Source organism: Zosterops lateralis (genome assembly GCF_965231275.1).
Source record: "Zosterops lateralis genome assembly, chromosome: 1".
In the NCBI taxonomy this organism is placed as follows: Eukaryota; Metazoa; Chordata; class Aves; order Passeriformes; family Zosteropidae; genus Zosterops; species Zosterops lateralis.
In genome coordinates, this window is record NC_139762.1 from 83,290,828 (window position 1) to 83,311,490 (window position 20,663).

A 20,663-nucleotide genomic window follows, 5' to 3' on the forward strand; every position below is an offset into this window, starting at 1 on the left:
AAACTTGCCCTGAATTTTAAAACAAAATGTTTCTTTCAAAACAAGCAAAGAGTGACGGGGAAATGAGGGAATGATACAGTATTATTTGATAGTAAACTGTAAGAGCAACCTTTTAAGCACACAATGCTCTTGCCAGCTCTCTGACAAAGAGCCTAAAACTAAAATCCCAATTTATTTTCCAAGAAGTGAGTATTTACCATAATATTTCTTCTTCTGTTTATTCTTTTGGTTTTTAATAGATAGCGATACAATCCACACAGGATCAAGAAAACAACAAAACTGTTGTTTCATCCCAAAATTTTCAACAGGAAAGATATCACTTCTAGGAGAAAAAAAATATAATCAGCATGAACTGGTTTAATGAGGAGACACTCCTCAGAGGAACCCTGGAGGATTGTGGAGGCAACAGACAGCTGAGATGAGGAACAGGATTGGGAATACAATATGCTGGAAGTAAATTGTGTTTGTTGTATATGTTGAACTTCTTTTTTTTTTTTTTTTTTTTTTTACTTAGCAATAATGAAATATTGCTGGCCATGTATTTTTCTGATTACAGAGTATATTATCTGTGATTGAAAAAAATACACTTTTTTGTGCCTCAGAAGAATGTGGTGAACAGTTCTTCATAGAATCACAGAATGAACTAGGTTGGAAAAGACCTTTGAGATCATCAAGTCCAACCTATGACCTAACACCTCCTCATCAACTAAACCACGGCACTGAGTGCCACATACAGACTTTTTTTTTTAACTCATCAAGGGATGGTGACTCCGCCACTTCACTGGGCAGATGTTTCCAGTGCCCAATCACTCTTTCAATGAAGAATTTTCTTCCTGATGTCTAACCTAAACTTCCCCTGGCACAGCTTAAGACTGTGGCCTCTCGTTCTGTCAGCAGTTTCCTGGGAAAAGAGACGGATCCCCACCTGGCTACAAACTCCTTTCAGGAAGTTGTAGAGAGTGATAAGGTCTCCCCTGAGCTTCTTTTTCTCCAGGCTAAACAATCCCAGCTCCTTCAGCCATTTTTCAAAGGGCTTGTGTTCCAGGCCCTTCACCAACCCTGTTGCCCTCCTCTGAAGGCATTTGAGCACCAAAATGTGCTTCCTAAATTGAGGGGCTCAGAACCAGACACAGCATAATGGAAAGACCAGAGTAAGAAACATATGCTAAAGCAACACAGAAATTTCCCATTGATGTGTATCAATTGACCAATCAAAGAAAATCTCTTACAACTTTAAACAACCTCTGGCAATTTTAGCAAGAAATTGCAGTTTCCTCACTTTGTGTTCCTGGTGGGGGATGCACATTTTGAACATCAGAATCCCAGGATGCTCTTCCTTGAGGTGTCACTCACCCAAGGAAACCATCCAGCACGTATCACAGGTATACTGCAAATTTGTTTTTCATTGAACTTTCATCAGAGTATCTTCTTTTTCCCTTTTACTTACCATTGACATAACCAGTAAATTTCTGTAATGTAAATACTGATTGCCATTTTATTTCTCCTTTCCTTTTCCAATTTCAGCGCCTTCTTACTCTTCAAATCCCAGCAATGCTGTAATAATTTTTGCTGTTTCACACTTAGCCCCACATAAAATTGTAGTGCCAACATATGAAGATCACTCCAGTCCCTGAGCCACAAACAGGATCTCTACAAGAGTATACACCTCATGTGACAGGTTTACAACGAAAACAAGGACTAGAAGCACAAAATTTTCAAACAAATAGTAACTTTTTTCCTGACCAAATTTGAAAAGATTAATAAAATTACCTTGTCAGCTGGGATCCAGCTCCAAGACCGCCCAGTACATCATTTAGAGGTACTGCCATCCCTCCAGGCTGCTTCCCTTAAGCAGCAGTGCCCTCAAATCAATTTTTAGCAGCAGTTAAGAAGAAGTTCTCTTAAACACGCTGTGAATTGCAAAGCTTTGATTTCAAAATACTTCACGAACTCCTGACCCTTTCATCAAAACTGGCTTAAGCACATGTCAATTGCAATATTTACATGTTGCATATTATGCTGCACTGCTAAACACTGACTACCTACAGTTTAACACCTAACAAATTGTGTGGGTTTGGTGGATCAGATTATCTGCTGAAAGTGCAGAGGTAGCTCCACTTTCCGACATTACCAAATCTATCCTTACCTTTTTGGGGAGTTCACTCCTTTTCCAGATATCTTGGAAACAGGTATTGTTTTTAGTTCCCTACAGCTCCCTGTGAAGAAGAGGTCACCAGAAGTGGCTGAGGAATTTTAAACTCAAGAAATTTCTAAGGCTTTTCCAGGAGCTATTGGGCTTCCCTGGCGCTGTGCTGGCCCTGCACTCACTCCTAGTTATCCATTAACCAGGGTGGCCCCAGGGCAGCTTTATCAGCCGCTCTTTCCGCACGTGGGGAATCCAGAAAACCCGTGGGCTCGTTCAGCCGCACAATTCGCAGTCATTGCGCTGGGGGGACGTGGGATTTCTCACGCATTCACAGAGCCGGAGGTGAAAGGCCCAAGGAGAGGTGGGAAGGAGGGAGCATCTGGCATGTCCTGCCGCTCCCGGGGCAGCGCCACGGAGACGTCTGAGGAGTCACACGAGCCAGCCAGCGGGACAATGTGGGAAACCCCAGAGCTCCCGGGGCAGCGGCTCCGGTGACCTCAGGGGCACGGCCAGGAGGAGGAGACCCCCCTGTCCGCACCCGGGACACGCTGCCTTGGCGGGGCGGGGCGGTGCCGGCGCTGCCATTTGCAGCAATTGCCGCACCGGAGACACCGCCTGCGCTTAGGGCTGTCTGACAGCACTTTCATAGAGACGGGCCCCGGGGTGCTGCTATAGAACAAAGGCACGGGAAAACCCCTCAGGCCGGCGTGGGGCGGGCCGGGGCTGGGACAGGAGCCCGGCCGCCCTCGGCCTCGCCAGCCCGGCCTGTGCCAGCCCTGAGCCCGGGCACGGCCTGGCCTTGGTGTCCGCGGGCCCGCGCTGCTGTCGCTTACCCCAGGATTTAGACTTGTCAGAATTGGAGACTAGAAATCGGGAGAATGGGATTGCATTGTCACCAGCTCCCGTGTGGCAGAGGCGGCCCGGGGAGCCCCTCGCTGGGCAGGACAGAGCCCGGCCAGCCCCTGGGATCCTCCAGGCGGGATGGACCGGGCCGGCACCAGCAGCCGATCCATCAATGCACATCAATGCCCCCAAGGCGGGTGTCAAGAGGATGGTGCCAGGCTCCTTTCAGTGGTGCCCAGAGACAGGATGAGGAGCAATGGCCGTAAACTAAAACACGAGTTCCACATCAGCATGAAGAACTTCTTTACATTGAGGGTGGAAAAGGCTGCTCAGGGAGGTTGTGGACTCTTCCTGTCTGGAGCCATTCAAAACCCACCCGGACACGTTTGTGAAACCTGATCTAAGTGACTGTGCCATGGCAGGGGGTTGGGCTGGATGGTCTCCAGAGGCTCCTTCCAACCCTAAAAGTTCTGTGATTTACTCTTTCCATTCTCTCCCTGCCTGAACAGCTTGGGAGAGCCTGGACAGCTCCCCATGTACCCCCACTCCCAGCCTGACCCCCCAGCACAGCTCCCTCCCTCCCTCCGGCTTCACCATCGCTTCCAGCAAGAAAAATCACCCGGCTTGAGCAGGTGCAGGCCCCTTTCTGCTCCACAGATGTCAGTGGTGTAAGGAAAACCTGCGTTATACCCAGGAGAACCCTTCTCAACACGTCCCTGTGCACCGCTGAACAAAAAGGCCAGAGAGACCCACTTGTATGCAGTGAGTATATTCACTTCGGACTTGAAAGGGAGTAGTACCTATTCTCTGTGTAAAGCTCATTTTAGAGCTCAGTCCCTGTCAATTATGACCCAGTTTTGAGGCTGAATGAAAGCAGATACTACTCTTGAACAACTCCGGAGCCCTGCTGGACTCAGCTCTCCCGTGGCAGCCCCACAGTGGCAGCACACCCTCCCAGGGGCAGGCTGGAGCAGGGGGAGGCACAAGAGGACAGGACAGCTGTTGGAGACCCTGGAGGCATCACTTCCTGGGGTGGGGTGGTAGGGAGCAGATTCAATACTTACCTGGCTGTTTCGCTAAGGGCAGCCTTAATTCAGTCAAAGGGAGCCTCCAGCTGACTGTAGAGCAGGTTTTCTTGGTCGTTCTTCAGGTTTTAAGTGCTACCTTCAGTTACTTTTGTATGAGCCAGCCCTCTTTTGGGCACATTACTGGATCAGATGAAAAGTAACTCTAGCCCTTGTCTTAGTAGTGGACATGCAGGGAAGATGTACTTCCATACGTGCTGTCAAGTAATGATTCTTCCCCTGAAGACTGCTCCTGGCACTTGGTGACATGTGACCAATGGACTTTCAGAGAAAAGGATGGTATTTTTGTGGTTATTATCCATCAGCTGAGTTTCTCTATCATGATGTGATAGAAGCCCTTTGTGAACCCATGTGAACTTTTGCCACGTGCTACGTTTTGTGGTGGACAATGCAAGAGATTATATTAGCAGTTGATGAAGAAATACTTCTGGTTTTCCTGAACTGGTCCTCTGCATACTTGAGGTGACCTTTGTATCAAAAAAAAATCTCATAATTAAGTGTTTTGTTTCTGCTCAGCTGCCTATGTTTATCTATAAATCTATTATACTAGCTCACTAAGCTGTTTTATTATATATTTGATTGTTCTTCTGACCCTCATATTTGGTCTTATATTTCTACGGCATCCTGTCTCCTTTTCTGCTGTCATTGGAGTTCCTGCTCTCTTACACTTCGGCGGAGAGAGGATGCAATCCCTTCCCAGGTACATGTGTTTTTCTGAAGCACTCTGTTTTCTAGAGCAGGTCAAATGCTTGTTCCAGCAATTGAGTTGAAGTATTTTGAGGCAAACTTTGTGAGCCTTCAATGACTTTCACCCTTGTTTAGCCAGCTGTTTTCACAAACCTTATTGTCTAGTGAGAAAAAAAAAAAAACAACAACAAAACCGTAAATAAGTCTTCTATCCACCTTCTGTCTATAATTACCAATTTACATTCTTTCATAACTAGATGTTTGTGGGGTTACTTTTCAGGAAGCTCTAATCCTCACAGCTTGCCTCATTTCTGTATTTGTTTATGATTCTGAGAGTGCTACAGCAACCTGAAAGCTAGGAGATGGTAAGAGTCATAGAGAGCACATTATTATCATGCACAAATTCAGCAGCAAAGAGAAGTATTATGGAGGGAATCGAATAATGAAAAGGTCTAAATAATTTAAAAATAGGATGTGCCTAGGATTCTTTGTGGAGCAATGATACTGCACGCTTTCAGGACTGTGCTTAGCCATTTGCTTTAACCATCATTGTTCTTGGCAGAACCATACTACCATACTCTCAGCTTCCTTTTCTTCTAATGGCAGGCAGACAGGTTGTTGTGGAGAATGGACAGGTTGTAGAGAACACCCATTCCACTGCTGTTTCTCTCCTTGGTAATGCAAGATGCCAGTCCTAACACTTCTGGAGAATATGTTTCAAAGGGCAAAAATATAGTGGGAGTTTTTATATAGAAATATCTTCACAAGTTTGAGAGAAGAGGAGGGGGAACTGACTCCTAGGGAGTGGTGAGCAGCACTCAGGGCATCACAGCACTGTTTTCACTGTGTTCCTAGTCACACCCAAACCACCCCTTGGATAATACTGCCCAAGAGTAATTCTTTTCTCCCTTCCACTTCCCTCCCTGTGTTCTGAGCCCTAAGGAGTTGTACCTCTGTACAAAGCCAAGCTGAGCCTCAGGGCCCATAAACCCAGGCTGTAGTTCTGCTCAGGGCTGGCAGCTGTTTATAATTGAACCTTCCTGTTCCCCAATTGTGGCACCAGGATCTTGCAGCCAAGGGATGGAAAACACCTGATTGTAGAAAAGCATAACAAACCTGGGCAAGTAACAAGTGTTGTAAGACCCTGTTAATCAGAGCTTAGTATCTTGTGTGAACGTATTTTTCTTGCTAAAACATCTGCTGGTATCTGTGCAAAATGACAAGCGTTTTGTCATTTTGCAGAATTGTCTTTGGGCTAAGGGTTTGCAATGTGTGTTACACAAACGAATCAATTTTCAAGTCTTGGATGTAAATAATCACAGTATCTAATGAAAATCACATAGGTCTTGGATATAGTTGGGGGCTATGTTGGATTTCCAAATACTAATTAAATTATGCTTCAAGTTAAAGAAGGAAGATTTAGGATGCAGAATCAACCCAAATGAGGGCAGCATGGATATTTCAGAGGAAGATATCTTTTTTCTCCATCTGCTGACATTGTTACTGAAGTTTCCAAGATGTCAGAAAAACAATGTCTGGGACACAAAGCAGTCTACAGACTGGACATTGACAAACCAGATTAAAGCATTACTAAATTAGCATTAACAAAGACCAAAAGTCATCTAAAGTTAAACTTGAAGGGAAATGGCTCACTTGGTGATGTTTTTCTCATCTGTTTTTGCAGGTACAGGCTGAAGCAACAATTTAGTGTTAAAGTAATCCTAACTTAAGGGTTCTTTGTATCAGGATGAAAGTCCTGCAGCCACAGGCTGTAAAACATGAGTTTGATAAGAATTTACTTATAGGCCCAAATGCATTTAAGCTGTTTTGCCTGGTGAACTTCATGCTAGAATGCTTTATGTGGGATCAGATGTCTGATCATGTCTGTTGTTCTGCAACTAATGTAAAAGAAGCAAAACCCATCAGGCAAGTAATTCAGATCTGTACCACAGACCCACTTCTGGCCCAGACTAATTTTGTACTGGTGATGCTCTGATAGCCCAAGTACTCACTGCTCATGCCAAGGGCCAGATTTCACAGGTATCATTTTGCATCTGCCACAGAGGTGGGTGGGCAGTTTGGACAAACATGCTGGCAGCACTACCTTGCCACAGGGCAGGCTTACTGAGATCTTTGTACCATGTTACTTTTTTAACATGCCATCTTCTTGTCTGTTCCAAATGCAATATATACAATGAAGCAAGGTGGGGTTTTGGTGTTGATTTTTTTTTAAACAGGTTTGTGTAGAATTATTGTCTGTGACTTTTAATGATCATAGTGGGAGTCAGTTTCAATGTTAGTATGGCTGCCTCTAGCCAAGCAGGAAATAGGCATCCTCAAACCTTTTGTAAGCAAGCAGTCCCCTTTGTTAACTTAGTGGGGAAGAAAAAAAAAAAAAAAAAAAAAGTTACTGCATGCAGGATAGTGAATTCTAAGCACTGTAACATGTATGTTCAGATAGAAAAAAACTTGAGAAATATCAAAACCCAAAGGAAGTACTCTGCCTCTATGTGCTGATAAATAAATTTCATCATGCTAACATATTAGTCATGCTGCAGTGCAATAAGGAGACGTCACATCAGAAACCAGAGTGTAACAGAGTTTTGAAGTTTGATGGTTTCTATGGATTAACAAGAAGAAAGTAGGAAAGGATTGTGTCCATAAAAATTAAAGTGAAATATTCCCAACCTTCTGTTTTTCTATCTGCCAGAAGAACCACCAATCCCTCCACCCCACTCCTCCATCCTCCTGGATTTTTTAAGTAAAGATGTATTTTGTGCAGATGGTGCTTTTCCACCCAAAGTCTGATAGACCACTCAAATACAAGGATTACAGGAGTAAATGGCTTTCTGGAAGTCCTATTGAAAAGTTTTCTGATCCAACAGCTATCAGGCCAATAAAGTGTTTTGTGCAGTCTGCATTTTCAATGAGAAGGTTGGTCATAGTTTTGATATGATTCTAGCAGCCTTTCCAAATGAATACTGAAAATATCATAGCAGAATATCCCAGTATTTTTTCTTAAACAAAAGGAGTGAACAAGTTCTTTTCTAAATAAAATGGGGTCTATCTTAATAGGAATCTTAAAGACAGAACAGCCAGAATAAAGTTTCTTGGGGATTGTGTTTTCCTCTTCACTTTTCAAAAGCTGTTTAACATGACCCACCCAATTAATCTGAATTAAGGCAAGAGATACACAGTGTACTGATATATCCAAAGGATGACATTCATTCCAATATAAAATGAATAGCATTGTATTAACGTTTATTTCTAATTACAAGAAACAGAATATCAGTCCCTTATTTGTACAAAAATACCTGAAAGATTACAATTAGGTTCACAAGCCAAAAAGCTATTTACAGTATGAAGCAAAGCATATTGAATAAAGGTTTTGTCTCTTAAGTTAATACCTTTTGCATTCCCTGAAACTTTAAACTTTATTCCATTTTACAGTCACTAAATCTTGCATTGTGACAATATAATTTACGATAAGCAAGTCTTGCCACTGGAAAGGTGCATTGATTGGTCAAACTGTCAGGTATTTAGTGCAGAAAAGATAAGACAAAACATCTAAACTGAGGCACGTGTTTCTTCAAGATTAATTAACAAATAAAAAGTTTTTTGTACTTTAACACCTATCGTAACATAACTTAACTAGTAACCTCATTACCAAAATGGTTTGGCATTTTCCTTCTCAACATATTCAAGATTGCTACATGAAGTATTTATTTAGAAAATAAAATCACAGGCAAAAAGATAAAAATTCAACAGGCTCCAAAACAACCCTGAGCATCCCCTTTACATTCATGTCATTTAAATACAAAAATAAGAGTCAAATGTCCTTCAGTCCTTGGTATTCTGAGCTGGCAGCCAGCTGAATCTGCTGGAAAACTAAGGTGGCATTGACTGTTTTCCAGCAGAAAGAAGACAAAGCAGTGATCTGCTTAAGTAAGATTGTTGCCACTTTGAAGGTGGTCACTTTCTCAAAACAGCTCACTTTAGCTGGGAAGAGTACAAAATACTAAGTCAACCATCTACATACAAAAATCATGGTTCATAGTCAAACTTTTATTCTCAATTTAAATAAGATGCAAAGTTTTTTTTTATAAATATGAAACACTGCAAATACTATCCGCCTACTGGGAAAAATGCATGGTTGTCACTAAGCTATGTAAACAGAAAAACTTAAAACTACAGCATAAATGGTCTTATTAAACTGGTAATGTAGTCAATACAAGTATCTTTTTTCTCCTAATAGGGGCCAAATAGAAGCATGCAAAGTGAAGTCAGACTTAAGTTAGCTTAATTTCAAGGTTTTAAAATACATTGTCTAGAAAGCAGGAACACTCATTTCACTATGTACAATTAAAAAAAGCAAAACAAAACAAAACAAAAAAGGCTTCTACTAAAAACAAAATCAAGTTTCTTCATTTTTAGTATCTAGACATTAAATGGAAAAAAATACTAAATGTGTTCTGTAAACTAAAATACAGTGTTTCTATACCATTGACATAGTTTAAGCTGATATGGACGACTCAGGCAGGTTATGGTTTGTCTTAAGCTATTCTTAACACTACATGAAGACCTAAAAGTGTAGGATTGGTTTTCCTTCTTTACCCTTTCAGATGGCTAGGATTTCAAACCCAGTGGCAAATATTAAGGATTAACTAGCCTGTGTAAATAATTTACCATTTTACAAATGCTCCGTTCTGCACTACACTCTGCAAGTTCCCAGGGTGGAATACTTCTCACTGTTGCTAATGGCACCAAGCACTGGGAAGTTACTTCAGTTCAGACAGTTGCTGAAGGAATGGTTGGTTGCAACTGCAGGATCAAGGTGGGACTTGTCTGACTTTTATACTGATTTATCATCAGAAGGAGTTATTGTGTAAACATTAAATAATTCATTTGAACATTAACAATAAAGTAGTTCTGATGACAAACCAGCACCAGAGCAAGATACATGCTTGTCTGCCACAGGTACTGGCGTGCAGTAGCACACATGACACAGGGATCACCAGTTACCTCAATGGATGATATTGCCAGCAGCTACTTCACAGTCAAATCTGTTTCTATTCCCAGCATGTTCCTTCTCACAGTGTAAACTTTCATGGCCCTACAAAAAGCAGAAGGGGTTCCGTTCTTATGCCCTATCCCCAGGAGAGCATTGTGTCACTGTAGCTTTACTATAGCGAAAGAGCTCTTTGAAACAGTCTGAAAATTCAAGGAGCTATAAAGCTAGAAACACTGGTTTTTAATTTTTTTTTTTTTTATTTTGTCATACTAAGACTACCTGCAGAAGAATCTTCTCACAAAAAATGGTGGTTTCAAATACAAGTGTAGTCATTCAGTCCTACTCTATTTAGTAACAGTAAGTTTCCTCAGGAAAACAGTCAAAAGGCTGTAAAAAACAAACCACCACTCCAATAATAAAAATTTGTGCATAGAATCTAATACAGTCTCTGCATGACTGGATGCCACTAATACGCCATCAACATACTACAGCCGTAATGCTACAAGTCAACAGTTTTAAGAGTACGTATATTGGTGGTATGTTCTTTTAGAATTGTGTCCTCATTGCTTCTTCAAAGACATCTGCAGATCATTGAACCTCAGGTCTCCAGAGAAGTACTGAGACATACGTGCGCACGCACACACACACACACACACACACACACACACTTCTTGATTTTCTTCTAGATCCTTTTAGGCTGAAGCATTCCATACATTTTAGGGTGCAGATTAATACCCAACTCCTGCATGAATTTTAAAAGCCACATCAGCTCCTAATATAGGCTGCATACAATATCCGAAACAAAGTAGGAGTGCAAAAAAAGTGATCAATACAAAAAGTAAACACACTAGTCTTAATTGTCAAGATTATTCCAGGGCAAGAGTTCTTTTCAAAGATTTCTCTTCACACTTGTTCCTGTTAAGTGGCCCAGCCAAGATAGTTTCCAGTTTTGTTTCAAATTTACTCATTGTTTTACAGACCCTCCCCCCATTTTTGGGATGCTGGGACACTCAGCAGCAATCTCTCTTAGGTGTTAGACAAACCAGCAATCTTGGTCTGTTGGCACCTGTCGAATCCATCCCTTTCAGAGTCCCAAGGTGCATAATATTTTTTTTTTTAACCAACTTACAAATCTGCCAATTCCCCAGTGTCAACGTTCTCTTACAATTACTCTTCTATCAAATCCAGTCTTCAGTGAGAGTCAGATTTGAGGTCATAAGGCCACTCGGATGCAGTGGTGTTTGAGTTTGCAGGGCAAGACTCCTTTGTTTAGTTGATAGAATTCAACAAGCTGGATTAGATCACTGAATTTGGTGTTCCCATCATCCAGACTGAAAAATATCTGTCCATCATCTTCACACTAGGGAAACAAAACATCCATTTCAAGTCAGGCTGCACATGAAGAGATACACGGGCGGAAAAACTAAGAGAGTACCACCAGTGTGTGACATAAATACATGATGGGCATTCGGTTGGCACTTGGATATTCAAACAACCCAGCAGTTCTTTATGAAACCATGCACAGCACTAGAAAAGACATACCTTAGCCCAGCTTATAACATTTTGATTATGGAAGTGAAAACTTGTGGGCAGAGTAATTGAAAGTTGTACAGACAGCACTGGCATTCATTTGATAAAACAAAAATGCCCCAAAAGGATTTGTTAGCTGTTTGTACAATTGGCAGGCTAAACAACAGAAGAGAGTCTGGAACAATAAAAAGGTTTACATACCCTGAAACTTTTCATGCTTTTTTGGATCAAGATAAAAATCAAATTGTTTTCCAACATCTCAGTGTAACATTATTTGAAGCTCAACATTATTGGATAACCTCCAGAATAAAACTTTTTAAAGTTTCCCAGAGTTATTCTATGTTAGCTTAAGTGCAAAGGGAGACAACAGCTGCTGTTGTCCCTGACAGTCACAGAGAACAAATTCTGTGCATTACACAGATTTGTGTAACGTAGTGACTTGCACTAGTTTTCTGCCAATGTTAATAATTTTAATCAGACATTTGTCAATTCTAAAGAATATCCACTTATATACTTGCTTATGGAAACATCCTTGTTAGTTACGTGAGTAATTAATAAGAGTTCTCCTCAGATGTTGGCAAAAGCTTCATGGTTTAAAATTTCAGGTTTCGGTATCAAAAATAATCTACTTACCGGCAAGATTTGAAAATGCTTTATTTTTTGATGATGGCATAACGTAAGTACAAATGCCTTTGGATTGCTTTGGCTGTCCCGGAGAAGAAATAATCTAGGAGAGAACATTTTTAAGAACAAATTGAATATCCCCATCTGTTTGTTCTTAAATAATCAGAACTACTAAGTCATTTTGTGGCACTACTGAACTCTTCTTTAGTTGCATTGAGAGGTGATGCTGTAACTGGCAATTTGCTTTCAATTATTATACCATGGCTATGCAACATTAATGGATGAAGAAACAAGAAGTGCAAGATACATGATGGTAGTTCTTCCCCTAAGAATGTACCTATGAGGCTTTTTTTAAGGTTCCCTCTAACTCAGCTTTCCATTAATGATATGTACCCTCATGAAGAAAATGTTATCATTTAACTCTAGAGAAAATCTGAATTTCTGTAGATGGGAAAGTAATATATGGAAATCTGCTCCCACTCTACAGTATATTGCATCAGTTCACAGAAAACCAGTGTCAGCAAAATTATGTGTAGGTTAAATGGCTGCAATTGCACAGAAACCACTCAATATTTCTTAAAATTATTTACCAGTTAAGTGGCTTCCACATTATAAAGATGGAGAAAACACACACTGATTTTTCCTCTAGAACAGCCAAAGTATTTTTCCCGCAGCATTAGTGGAAAAAAATGTTCATTAGCTGTACAGCTACCAACATCATACACTATGTACCTGTCACTTTGAAGTTAACCCACAAAACTCAAGTCCTACCCTAAATGGACTTTATTTAATATCCACACTGGGAGGAGGAGAAAAAAAGCTAGATAAGAATTATGAACTAAAGAAACAGATCCTCTCCAAGCCACAGAAAACAAGAATATACCTTTGGTAGAAGGCTTATAGCACTAATCACTAGTGGATTTGTGAGATGGCTGGACAGGACTGGGGCAGACCTCTTAATTGCTGACCACTAAGCCAGGAACACACTTTTCCAAGGTGCAGTTGCAAGAACTGCTTGTAGTTTTAAGAACCCAAAAGAATTTACTCTCCAGCTCCTCAGAACTGATTGAGATTTGTCCGTACCACAAAAATGCACCATCATAACCAGAGTCAGTTCTGTAGTCAGGGACAGGCATGTCCTGCCACCCTTAGAAGCCATTTAAGGTATCTGAATGTTCCATTCCAATCCTAGTAAGAACAGATATGTGGAAAAGGGACAAAAGCCTTTATAAATTAGGATCCATGTGAGGGAGAAAGACCTTATCTGCCCTGTGGTTACTGCAGTTCATGCAGGTATCTCTAAGTTATTTTTCATCTAGCTGTTTTAGATAATGTGTGGTACTGTAAGCTGGTGGCACAAAGCAAAGGTCTGCACAACTGATGCTGCAACTGTTTACTCAACCTCTGGCAAGCAACTAGCTTCCACACAAGCAATGACTACCAAGAGAGATGCATCCTCAGCAAGAACTTCCAGAGATATCCAAGACAGCAGCATCAGCTGCTCGTATACAGTGTTGAGCCTCTTCCATGAACCATCAGGAGACTATTAACTTTCTACCTTCTTCTGTTCGAGAACACACAAAGCAGGAAAACATGGGTAAGAGTTTTCCACCCTGAAAACCATGATCCTTAGATCTCAGAGCACATAGGTAACATGGTTCTTTTGTCACTGCTGGTGGACCGTACTATGGCCAAACTAACCAATATTCATGTTCCACAGAGACTAAGCTGATTAGGCACAGATTTAAATTTAGGCACAGCATCAAACACAGGAACACATTTACAAAGACCTCAAGAAGGATGGGCCACCAGATTCCTAAGGCAACAAGACAAAATGAGCCCAGGATTATAACGTGAGAAAACCAGAAACTCAAAAAGTTAGCAGGGCTCCTTTGCTTTTCTGTTGGACCTGCTTAGCTAAAACCCCCTGTCTAACCTTAGGCTACACAAAACCTCCCAAAAAATAAGCAAACACTGCTTGATGAATATATATATATATGATTAGTGTTACTTCTGAATCAGAAAATGCTGAAGAAAGGTTTGAACTTGACTGTCTCATGTGAAGCCAACACTGATGTTTCTACCTTAACCCTGAGAGCAATGAAGATAGTGAACCAAAGGCTGAACCGTGCCTTTCCCATCCTACAAATCAACAATGCTCAATGCAGTTCAAGCAACTTCTCTTCAATAACTGTAACTCTATATAAATAAGGAAAACAGAGATGCTCAGAAGATACTTAAATCTAAACCACAGACTTTTTACAGAGTGCTGGAACAGGTACTTCCATTTCTTTGCTCTAGAACAGAAATAGTGAGCAAGCACCATTAGCTGCTCTGATTCATGCAGAGCATGGATGGCTGATTATAAATTTGTTGGCAAATGGTTAGGTACAGCTTTGGCTGAAAAATATGTCCTCAATGCAGATTACAAGAATTGACTATTTTTAAATTCTAACATGGTCTAAAACTTGACTGCCTCTGTTGGAAAAAAAAAATAAAAGACACTTAATATATTCCTAAGATTTTGTTTTTCAAATTAAAAGTTAGGATCTACTCCTACAAGCACACACTGACTTTTTGGAATCCAGGCAGGTTATAATGGGACTACCTGACAATCAGGTTACTCAGAAGTGCTCATAAACCTGTAAACCATTACAGCAGAAGTTGTGCTCTTGTCTACAGACCTTACTGTCAAATCATAAATACTGAACAAGAATACCTACCCATCTACAAGCCCTTGTTGCTTAATAATCCTGTGAGATTCTTCTCTAGAGATTCTGCCGTGAAACCAGTGCTGTGTCCTATGAATAACTGGAGGAGAGAGGAAAAATAGGGAGGGGATGGTTAAAAACAGTTACACACAAAACCATTTTTTCCACATACTAATTATTTAAACATTTTAAAAGTGGGTATAGTTCTCTTACAGAATATAAAGTATCTTCCATCAACCTATACAAAAAAGAATCAATATAAAAAAATGCATCTACTTAATATATCAAGTAGAGAGGCATTATCTCCATCTCTTTTCCAATTTTCAGATATACAATTAGATAAACAAGAGAAGTCTCTTACAATACTGTCTTCTCATAGCTTCTTGAACATACTAGGACTAACAATCCTTAGAACTTAATGTATAAACTAATGAGTTAGAAACAAGTCCCTCTAAATCTCATATAAAGAAATGCACTTTAGATGGTGCTTTCAAGAGTCAAGTTAGCCCCCAATATTTTTTATCTTTGTTGTTTTGTCTTTCAAATAGTATTTTAATTTCTGTTAACAGAATAGCAAGAGAAAATAACTGTGTTTCCTCCAAGAAGTCTAGGATATTAATATGAAGTTTCCTGTCATTTTATTAAATTTACAGTCTCAAAGAAATGAGGACTTGAATATTTCACATTTTTCGGTTACTATGGAACAATTTCTGCTTTGAAAACTCTCATTTCTACTCTTTAAAGATTAAAAGATCACTCATTGACTTTCTTTGTCCAAAACGGCAAATTAACTGCTGGATTCTTTTAAATGGAAACACTTACAGAATGTCTATTTTTTACAAAATATGAGTTTCAAAAGACTAGTCCTAAAGAAAACTTTGAGTGGGCCATCAAAGGAAAACAAGTTTCTTCTATGGTCTCCATATGGGTAGGCATGTTAATGAAGCTACTAATAAGGATTGTATTTGACACCAAGGCATTCATAGTACATGGCTGCACTCTGTGTCTGTATGAAATGCACCTTTTCTTTACCCACAGAGGCCTCTGATACTATGGTCACAAACCATCAGAATTTACCTGTACTCAGTGTGGAAGGATGGAGTGGACTTTGGCTACCCAAGATGTTCATTCTTGTGCTACGTTTCTATAGAGAAAATGAATTACCGTTAAATCCACACTAACGCCTCAGGAGAAGAGAATTAGTGCACATGCAATATAGATTTAATTTACAGGAAACTGGGGGCTGGGCAGATTTAATGCAAGGATGAGAAAAAGAAATGCAAATTTGAAGGGGGCTAATCTACAAGCAGCAGCTCATTTCAGTTGGCTTAAAACACAAGCCAGATGTTAATGATAAAAGCTCAGTATCTTAAAAAAAAATAAAATAAAAGGGAAAAAAAAGACAGAAAAAAAGAAAAGACTGATATGTTTCTGCTCAGGCAAAACACCAGGCACTCAGTAAATCAAGCAGTATTTCCCTCCCGTACATAAAGCACCAGCTAATGCTTCAGTAATGACTCCTTTTCCCTAAAAGACGAGCATGTGGGAAAACTTGTACTGCAGCTGTCTGTCCACAAGACACTATAAACAAGTTACATCAGTTTTCATTGCAAGAGGTCCTGCCTCTTGTATATTCTGCAATTAAACTTACTGGGAGCAAGCCATTAGTCAGAGCCCCAGCCTCTTCCATGTGGGGAAGCATTTAATTTGACATATTCCTCCTCAGAGACTGGTTTTGCAAACTGGCAGTAAAGTTCTGGTGGGTCTGCTTTCCCCCTCAACTTTCCTCTGGACACTAGGGGGACAGAGAAGCAGTGGTAGAAGGTTGTTGTGAATGTGACAGTTTTGCTAAAGATGGATATTGACTTTCAGATCTGCATGCTTGCAGTGTGATTGCTTCAGGTCGGAGCTAAGCTATACTGTGACCAGCACTGCACTAACATCATAGCACACTCTGTGTTTTGGCTCTCAACAGACACTTACTGATTGCAAAAATAGAAAAGAAGAGAAGATAGCTACCCTCCAAGCATGTCCTTCTTCCAAGGCAGCACTCTGTGCTTCAGCAGGATTTTCAATAACTCTTCCTATTTGCCCCGAAAAATCCATTGCTACTAGTGAGTTTTCAGATACACTTCTCTGAAAAGGAATTTTCACTTGTTTCAAAAAACAGGGAAAGGAAAAACCAGCTTGAGAGTTTCATTTCAAACTGTTTTGGTTTCAAAAGACTGTCTAAAGTCCTCCTTCAACAGCACAGAAAATAAATAATTTTTTTCCCCTGTCAAAATATTCACAGACATAAAAATAGATGATTTTTCTTTTTTTGATTGTAGGGGAGGGAGACAATTCAAAGGCTCAGAATAAAATCTGTTTGCTCAAGTTGCCCACTTGCCCTATTACTATATTCCAGTCATTTTCAGGGCCAGTTGGGATCCAAATATAGGCTCTTTCCTTTTAGGTAGTTAACAGTCAGCTTTGGCCCAACATATTTTAGGAAATCTACGTGTTAGTTTTGCCAGACCTAAGCTGGCTTCTGCAGAGACAGCCAGATGTCTCTGTGCCATACATCTCAAAGAGCATGACGTAGCCAAGATTTTTCAATCATGTGGATCATGTAAGCCTAAGATAATGGAGAGCCAACCACGGAAACTGTACTCATGCAAAACATGAACTTTACATTGATTTGCTACACAATGCTGAATTTACATTTCTTAGTGTAAAATTTTCCACTTTTAAAATGCAAAAGCAAATGCATCTTTTTCAACATCATACATCAGTGAGGTAAAGTTCATCACTTACTACTGGAGTGGAAAAGTGAGGAAGCATGGCTTTTCGCTGCTGGGGAATTCTATAATTCTGATACAGTAGCATTCCATACTGCCAACAGAAACACAAGGACATTATTATTCAAATATATGCCCTAGGAAACAAACTGTAGTGATTTCATAATACCACTTACACTGGAGCAAAGTGCCATCAGTTTATTATTTTCCTGATCAGAAGCTCTCCCAAAGCCATTTGCATTGAGTAATAGTGATTGGCAGGTGGCAATCAAAGAGTAAATATGCACAAAAAAGTTTTATTTAAGAAAATACAAGCTTGAGTGATATAGTTATTTTTGCCACTCTCAGCTACCACCATGTTTTACTTGTAGAACACACGCCTTCAGTCAAGATCAGAACACACATATTAATTCCCTTCTTTTTACCCTCTAGAACTTAGAAGTATTCTGCACAAGACATTCAAACTCAGTATTCATAATGATAAAAAATAAGAACCTTTCTAATTCACTAGCTCTTTCAATAAATTTCACTATCACTTGGTTCTTTTCTCATCCTTAAAATAATAAGGTAATTGATTTCCAGTCTTGCCCTTGGTTGAACATGATGAATTTTAGCAACGCTAGTAGCCAGGATGGTAGATAAACACCAACTCAGTGCCTTCCCTAGAGGCACAGTGCTGAAGCAGAGCAACATTGCTTACTGAATGTTCTAACTGAAACAGTTTGTACAATTTCCAAACACGGTAATATAGGACTATGGAAAGTTAAATGAGATGGTGAATAAAAAGGAGGGTTATGGACACAGCCTTGGGGCAAAGCCTTAATTTTCACTGACTGTACACCTTTAATCATCGTTTGGTGTGTCTTAAAAACAAAGTCATTTTTTTCTCTGTACGTAGGATGTAGTAAGGTAGAAAGGAAAACACAGCAGTTTTCAAAGCAGTACATTCAAAAAAGACTTAGAACCAAAGCAGAATTTATGCACATTTTCCTATAAAGATCAGGAAGTTCTCTCCTTCAAAGTGCACAATTTGGTCAGCTTTTTCCTCAGTTCCCTCCATCCTGATTTTGTTTCAAAAAGCAGTGAAGCCTCCTATCATATTATCAAGAAATTTCACTGTTTGCTCTCAGATATGAGTAACTTTCACCCAGATATAGGGTTACTTATTTCTGTTACTTCTTCTAATAGAACTTTCAGAAAAATGTGGAAAAAAAAATAAATTGTTAAAGGCATTCTCTTCTGGTAAAGAGAACCACTTACCATTATGGAAACGTTTGCTTTAGCTTTATGATAACTTGAAAATACCTTGTTAAGCAGGTTTTTTAATTCATTCATATATCTCAAATTTGGGTCCAAAACTAAAACTATACTTGATTCATATGTGGAAGGAATAGATCTCAGTCCCCTGCTTAAACTCTTAGGTGGGACAGGTCTGCTCAGCATTTTGTTCTTATACATATGGTTTTGGAGCAGATGATATTTAAGAACATACAGGTAATTTCTCATGAACAAAATAACAAACGCCACTTAACTCTAGGTGTAGCTTTGCAAAAGTAGAAGAGATTAGCTACCTTCAGGAGTCGGAAGGCAGTCATCCAGCACGTCCTGCTTTGCTCGTCTTCAGCACACAACAACCGCAGTTCCTTGGTTTCATTTCTCACTCTGTTTGGCTTTAAAGTATTAGAGGGAAGTCAGACACATTCATTAGAAAACCAACAACACTGCAAGCTTAGAATCACTGTAAGCAGGGTAAAGGCAAAGTACAGTATTAGTCTAAAGAAGTAGCCAGAAAAAGCTCCCACCAAACTGAATTCAAAGCTCAGGAGAGGCTGACCATGCTTTGAAGGAAATCACTTTCTCAGCTGGGTCTGACAAGATCAAATGTTGATGCCTCCTGACTTTCAGAACCTGGTGTCACTGATCCTTGTAGGTCCCCTCCAACTCAGAGTATTCTATGATTCTATAGTTTGAAATAACCTGCAATCCTAGCAGTTTATAGGAACAAGGTACTCCGGCCATACTAGAACCAGATGTGGGCACAGTTTGGGTAGTTGGAGAGGTTTTTCGTTGTTGTTTGGTTTTTTAAATTATTAATATTGGTTTAGGTTTTGTTTCTTTATTTGGGGGTTTGGCTGGGGGTTTTTTTTTGTTTATTTTGTTTTGGTTTGGTTTCAGATCTGTGAGAAGTTTTATAAACCCCCATTTCTAAATGAAGGATGAAAGTTTCCAAAACTGAGGGTAACTGAAAGTTTGCTTCCATCAGTTCAGGATCTGTCCAGCAGCAAGTCTCTTTGAGGCAAACCTTGCTGTCTACCTCTGGAAGGGCTGCTAGGAAGGAAACTACTTCACTACTGTCATAAAACCAGCTCCCAGCCTTATTTTCTTCTCAGAAAATTAGTTTTCAAACCTTTGAAATACTTTCCAAATGAATCTTTCAGCACAACAGTTTTAAAAATCTTCCAAGGCAACTAGTTATTCTCATTTTCATTTTTTCAAGACGGTCTTCCTCTTTAAATAAAGGCAAACCCACAATAAAATTGCACCCCATCAGAGCTTGATCCTTTTCTGCTATATAGTTTTGGTGCTTGCTGTCCACAGAAACTTTTCTGTTTGATTAGAGAACTTGGAAAAATTTTCATCTGTGAGGTGAACCAAGGCCACCTCACAAGCACACCATGCTTCAGCACTGAGCTGCTCTTGCACAAAAATTTCCCAAACCAAAGGAGCACCAGATAAAGTGTTAAAAGTGTCACATAAAATGATGACAAGATTCACAGGACATGCCTGCCAAATGAAAGATGTTAAAGATCAAGTCCTTGTGACAGAAAAGATTTGCAGAGTTTTACATACAAATCCCATTTAGCTGGGGGTTGGGGTGACTCTGAGCTACCAACCCCGTCTGGAACTTTAGAGGAACTCAGTGAGAAGATTTACCTTTATACAAAATCCATATTCTGCAGGGGCATTGTACAACTTCTTGCCTGCTATCAACGAGAAGATATTGCTGTCTTCTAGGTCAGCCAACAATTGCAAATGTCTTGGCTCCTGGGGAAATAACATGATTTAGCATAGGTAAGTGAAAGGTTTTGGAAGATGCTGTGCAAGTTCTGCAGTTTCTCAAGCCCAGCCTCCAACAGAGGGCAGTGCACGAACACTGCTCCTCTCCCAGGCAGCCTCAAGTGGCCATGGCACACACCCCTTTCAGATCAGCCTACCAGCAGAAAGTGCTTGGTACAGGAAGCTCAC

The 20,663-nt window shown here is 40.1% G+C and overlaps 2 protein-coding genes across 5 annotated transcripts in view; both read right to left on the reverse strand.

Moving 5' to 3' along the window:
- DDC (dopa decarboxylase) overlaps nucleotides 1–2,326 on the reverse strand; it is a 69,361-nt gene extending 67,035 nt beyond the window's left edge. The window contains exon 1 of the mRNA XM_083861411.1: nucleotides 2,147–2,326. The gene's annotated coding sequence lies outside the window, so the exon portion shown is untranslated. The remainder of the gene's footprint in view (nucleotides 1–2,146) is intronic.
- A 5,687-nt stretch (nucleotides 2,327–8,013) lies between these two features.
- GRB10 (growth factor receptor bound protein 10) overlaps nucleotides 8,014–20,663 on the reverse strand; it is a 144,373-nt gene continuing 131,723 nt past the window's right edge. For 3 of the 4 annotated variants that reach the window (XM_083855373.1, XM_083855372.1, XM_083855375.1), the window contains 8 exons: nucleotides 20,352–20,462; nucleotides 18,989–19,087; nucleotides 17,434–17,511; nucleotides 16,621–16,773; nucleotides 15,715–15,781; nucleotides 14,650–14,737; nucleotides 11,936–12,029; nucleotides 8,014–11,132 (listed from right to left, as the gene is read on the reverse strand). In XM_083855373.1, coding sequence (XP_083711499.1) covers nucleotides 10,986–11,132; nucleotides 11,936–12,029; nucleotides 14,650–14,737; nucleotides 15,715–15,781; nucleotides 16,621–16,773; nucleotides 17,434–17,511; nucleotides 18,989–19,087; nucleotides 20,352–20,462 — 837 coding nt within the window. In that variant the 3' untranslated portion in view covers nucleotides 8,014–10,985. The remainder of the gene's footprint in view (nucleotides 11,133–11,935; nucleotides 12,030–14,649; nucleotides 14,738–15,714; nucleotides 15,782–16,620; nucleotides 16,774–17,433; nucleotides 17,512–18,988; nucleotides 19,088–20,351; nucleotides 20,463–20,663) is intronic. The other variant, XM_083855374.1, reaches the window with a different exon arrangement.